Source organism: Gadus macrocephalus, chromosome 9 (genome assembly GCF_031168955.1).
Source record: "Gadus macrocephalus chromosome 9, ASM3116895v1".
Taxonomy (NCBI): domain Eukaryota; kingdom Metazoa; phylum Chordata; class Actinopteri; order Gadiformes; family Gadidae; genus Gadus; species Gadus macrocephalus.
The window spans coordinates 17,546,413-17,551,694 of NC_082390.1; the positions used below are offsets into that span (position 1 = coordinate 17,546,413).

Genomic DNA, 5,282 nt, shown 5'->3' on the forward strand with positions numbered 1-5,282 from the left:
AAAGACCCATAGCCCCATCTAGTGGTTCATTTAGGGAAATAGTGCATAGTCTAAACAAGTGAAGATCCCGATAGTTCCTTTCATTACTTTCTTGCCTACCTCTTTCTGTATGCTTTAAATATAAAAGTTTTGTCAGAAGGCAATGTGGTTCTGACATGACAATTTAATTGTATGTTTTTTTATTGCATGTTAATTATTTATTGTTCAGCCTCTGAATAGGAGACATAGTGTATTTACAAATATACAAATGTATTAATAATTGATGATTTATAATAATTTGCAATACTTGTATGTCCGCTACACCATGATACGCCTACGTGGTTACGATATTATTATTGAAGTACACCCCCCTTGTCAGCAGGTGGCGGTAATGCACCCTCATTCGTAGCGCACCATTAAAGGAAGAATAATTCGTTAGCAAAACACTAGACAAGCAACTACTGGTACTTTCTGTAGCGACGCTGGTTTGTTGCAGTCTCAATGGTCAGACCACATACACGTGTGGAATGGTACATGGGTTGACTGAAACTATTTGGAAGTCTGTAAGTAGTATCATGCATCGTTCGCAGGACTAATATACATTCAAAAAGGATTTACACTGTTGGTTAGCTACCATAGCTGTCTCTCTGACATGATCGCCAGCCCAGGTGTTGCCAGATTACAACAGATTTCCCGCCCAATCTGGCAACACTCTCTGCAACGCGCTGCAGCCAGTGTTGCCACTAAGATTGGGCGGGAAATCTGTCCTATCTGGCAACACAGTGCTTGAGGTTAGTATACTAGGGGAGTTGGAGGAAGGGGTTTGGTGTCTCATCTGTTGGTCTCAACTGGTAACCCTACTTCATGCGGTTCAGAAATATACACATTGTCAAAATATATATACAGCATGTTTATATTGTACTTCTATTATGTAAATATTACTTATTTAACACATTCGTTGTCACTGTTTTTGGGTGGGCTAGTCCCAGTGGCGGTCATCGGATTCAAAGGCCAACAAGTTCATGTTTGGCAGCCTGCTAAAAATAGTGACTCAGCCTGACAAAAACGACATTCATACGCCCAGCGGGAGAACCATTGTAACACCGTTTATTGATTAAAGTATATTCTCTTATCTGATCGTATTTAATAGTGACATACTCTCCAATATATATTTTTTGTTATTAAGTTGGGCTCGACAGAGGAGGCCCAACGGTGTGGTGTCATCCTTTTCATAGCATCAAATTGTTTAAACGTCTGCTACACATTACCTGGTGGTTGATTACATCGTTGGGTGCTAGTTGGGTCTGTATCAACGCAGTACATGGTGATTCACTGGGCCTGCATAACGCAGGAGAGTTTTAGAAGGGACTGGTCAGATAAACTGCAGCACGGCTTGACAAGACATGAATAAATGCAATTTGCACTTCCAACCTATGAGCCTTTAGAAAGGCTTGATAAAACCATGCGCCTGTTACGCTCCCTGTAGGCTATAGGTTTGAAGGATGCGGCGGGTTGAGCCTGCTGCCCAAGCCTTCCAGGCCCCCGTAGACGTCCACGCCAGCGCCGACGGCCAGGTGTACATGTTCAGGAGACAGCGAGCAGAGCCCGACTCCTCAGAGGAGGAGCAGTGCGAGGACCTGAACGTCATTGAGCTCAGCCCTCTGGTCCACTCTGAGCAGGACCGACTGGACCGCGTTCAGCTGCTGGAGCGAGAGCTGCAGGAGGGGGACAATCTCAACAAGCTGGCGCTGCAATACGGTGTAAAGGTAGGGTAGGAGAACTATTGATTGTTCTCTCGTCACTAAGCTTCATCTGACCCTGTTTGTGACACAATACATACACTGCAGTAAGAGCAGTGTTTGACCCAGTTTTTCCCACCCATTTTGATTTAACCCAGCCATGTTTGAAGTCAGTGTTTTATTGTCGTTTCGGGGATTGAAATGTTTATTTCATCCTGGCTGCGAAAAGTGCATTCATATGGATCACACATGGCACATCTTCCAAAACATCCCATTCAGTCACTGTTTTCAATGGATTCTTGTGGGACCTAGAGACCTACTATTAACATTTGAGTGAGTCACAAAGTGGTCTAGAGGGTTATATAAATATCTTGAACATTTAAAAATGTTGTTGTTTTTCGTTAAATCAAATCCAACAGGTGGCCGACATCAAGCGTGTGAACGGCCTTTTCCACGATCAAGATTTGTTTGCTTTGAAATCCATCAAGATCCCAGTTCCAAAGCACAGCTTCCTAACGGAGGCCTACACAGACCTGAGCGGCCCTCAGAGAGAAACCCAGAGTCCTCCGCCGGGCGCCTCGCCGCCCCATCAGGACGGCAAGGCCCGGGCTCCACCCCGTCTACAGGAGGTCTCGGACTTCTTCAAAGACGTGGACCACGACATCGAGAAGCTGATCCAGAGCAGCGACCACCGCGGGGACATTTTCCCCCATCCCGCGTCGGATCTGTCTGCGAGGTCGGGGGTCGGCGGGCGGCGCGTGGCGGCGGCGGGCCAGGGCGGGGCCTGGGGCCTCCAGTGGTGGAACCTGGTGGTCGCCATGCTGCTGATCGGGGTCGTCCTGCCCATCTTCTATGCTGTTTATCTAAAGACCAAAGCAAGCGGTGAGGGACACGAGACGAGCGGCGTGGCGAACACGTCCGCGGGAAGCACGGGGTCTGGTCTCGGGGTCACGGGGTCCACACTCGGGGCCACGGTCCAGTCTCGGGGACACTGGTCCCCCTTGGTCTCTTAGGAGGAAGGGTAACGTGGCTGTAGCTAGGGATGGGGACTCGAAACGTGGTATTATACCGGCAGCGTAGTATAAACAACTAAAGATCGTGGTATCGATAAGCTCAGACGTTATCGGTTCTGCTCTCGGTTCTCAAGATATTAAGAAAATAGATTATTGATTTTTTTCTCAACAACTCTGTTTCTATTAGGCATTATGATTTAAACATTTGTCTATGATGCATTTTTTCTTTTCCCAATCCAAAAGAGATCTCTCTCTCTCGGAGCACCTGTTCGAGCCAGGACGGGGCAGCTAGCCTGTAGCTTGTCGCTACACACAGCAACACCCTGCGGCACGCACACAAACACACACACAGAAGACAATGAGGGAAATAAGTCTTTTCATGTAAGAGTGTAAAACACAAGCAATATGCAGAACATTTAGTGAAAGTGTCCCTCGTATATGTAGAGAAGTTTTAAAAATTTGTTAAATTAATGATGCAAACAAGAGTTAATGATTAATCATAATTAGCACGATTATTGTTTATCTATGGTGGCATTCATAACTTATATCTGAAGTGCTCAAACTATTAATACGGCACAGTTAAATACAGTCAATAGAAAATCCTGCATTATATTTATTAGTGTTAAATTTCGATCCGAAACAACGGGTTAGGTTATTTATTGTTGTCATGTGACATTAACGGCACAATGTACCTACATTTACATCTTGAAGGTGGATTTTGTAAATTGTATCTAACTCTGAATAGTTTGATGAATCATATTTTTTCTATTATATTTTGAGAATAAATTCGATGACTCAGTCAAAAGAATAACCGATATGAGTACCGTTAAAGTACCGCATCGATGAGCAGTATCGATAAGAGTCGTAGTACCGTTAAAACCGTGCCGATATAGAGGTAGAGACGGACACTACCAGTGCATAACCAGCGTGTGCGTTCAGTCAGTGACACAAGGGGTCAAGATGAGATGACTTATGGATGGAAGCTATCACTGCCTCACTGTATCTTGCGTCTCAATGGGTCTGTGTTGATCATGGTGTGTTAGCAGCCTGTTGCTGTAACAAAAAGCTACTGAAGTGTTTTTGAATATGTTTTACAGTTGCAATATTTGTGCCTTATGGATTTTTCATACTGTACTTTTCTGCACTGCCAACTGTGTCTTGTTTTAACAAAGTACATGCAAATTTGTCCTTGCAAGTGATTTAATAATTAAATAGGATAATCATAACATTTCGTAACAATTAATGAATGTATTTGGGTGCGGATGGGGAGCTATGTTTTTTAAAGTGCCTTAAACCTTTTAAACACATTTAAATAATTGTATTAATAAGAAGGGTATAATTTACTAATACTTTTCATTTAGCAATATTAATGTAATCTAATATTACTCACTTAAAGTACTGTACATTTTTAATTGGAATTTAATTAATATTTATTTATGAGTTGTATATTTTTTTACCTTTTTGTTCTTTCAGTTTTTTTTTTTTTTTTCAGCAAGTGCCACTTTTATTATAATCTTTACAGTGCCACTACTCGCCATTAGATGGCGGCAAATAAATTGCAGGTAACAGTTTTAGCTGGACATCGCATCGATAGGCATAAGTGTCTTACACATCAAATCTGAAGATTGAGATCAAACCACCCATCATAGATTGTGAATGATATCTTGAAAAATACAGGTGGCTTATTAAAGGTTTAGTCCTTTGTAGCAAAGGTCCATTTGTAACACAGCCCCTAAGGGCTGCCACTCTTAGTTGGCGTGATGAATTGAGCAGGTGGCTTATAAAAGTTGTGTCCTTTTGTAGCAAAGGTCCATTGCTACACACCATTTAGTTGTCTGCAACACTTTCTCAACATGCAACAGGTACGCAGCCTCACTCAGCCCCAGAGTCCAATCAGTATGACTTGGTTCATGTAAGGCTGCTAAATCAGCCATCCACCACGCACACTCTGCACACTTTTCAATTTACTATATTTTGATGATCACAATCAAAAGCAAGGACAATCCCTTGAGTGACTGAAGACGTGTTGAATACGCCGACCAGTGTCATGTGATTGGATATAATAAATGGGTTCCTCTTGTTTTTGACATATTCTTAGATTTGGATGTTGCTTTAGTCTAGCATTGTTATTAATGAGACTGATATAACAACACGTGTAAACTTAATTATAGTACAAAGAAACTAAAACATACCTTAAAGAACAAAATCTGGATGTTTAAACAAAGGCGTTAGTTCGGTATCCAGATTTTGCAGTTGTACTTGTTAGCAGTGCTTGGGAGTGCAAACCAGAGGCGTGTTTACAGACGTGTCAGGGCCGGAGGATCAGGTGGTTCGTTGAAAGAAGCCAGCAGCATATCTCCTGGCTCCTTCCAGAAACCACCAACACCAGCGCCCCCCTCCCCCCTACACATCTCTCTGTAGAGGGGCACTCTGTAACGGAGGGTTATAAACAGCCCTGTACCTGGCAGAGCGGGCGTTGGCGAGGCTCAGCCGAGGTATGTGTGCACAGGGTTAAAACCTCGCTTAACTCTGCATTAGCTGATGCCCCCAC

The 5,282-nt window shown here is 43.3% G+C and overlaps 1 protein-coding gene across 3 annotated transcripts; it reads left to right on the top strand.

Annotated features, from left to right (window-relative positions):
- Positions 1-385: 385 nt before the first annotated feature.
- On the top strand, positions 386-4,818 carry lysmd4 (LysM, putative peptidoglycan-binding, domain containing 4). Of its 3 annotated transcripts, XR_009527336.1 has the most exons (4): positions 386-542; positions 1,466-1,745; positions 2,138-3,419; positions 3,684-4,818. XR_009527336.1 is itself a non-coding variant. In XM_060061247.1 (3 exons), the coding sequence occupies exons 2-3, from the start codon at positions 1,482-1,484 to the stop codon at positions 2,729-2,731; spliced, it is 858 nt and encodes a 285-aa protein (XP_059917230.1). In that variant the 5' UTR covers positions 386-542; positions 1,466-1,481; the 3' UTR covers positions 2,732-4,818. The 3 variants fall into 3 exon arrangements, 2 of the variants coding, with proteins under 2 accessions (XP_059917230.1, XP_059917231.1); XM_060061247.1 differs by having other exon boundaries at positions 2,138-4,818; XM_060061248.1 differs by lacking the exon at positions 386-542 and adding an exon at positions 563-830 and having other exon boundaries at positions 2,138-4,818.
- Positions 4,819-5,282: the final 464 nt, after the last annotated feature.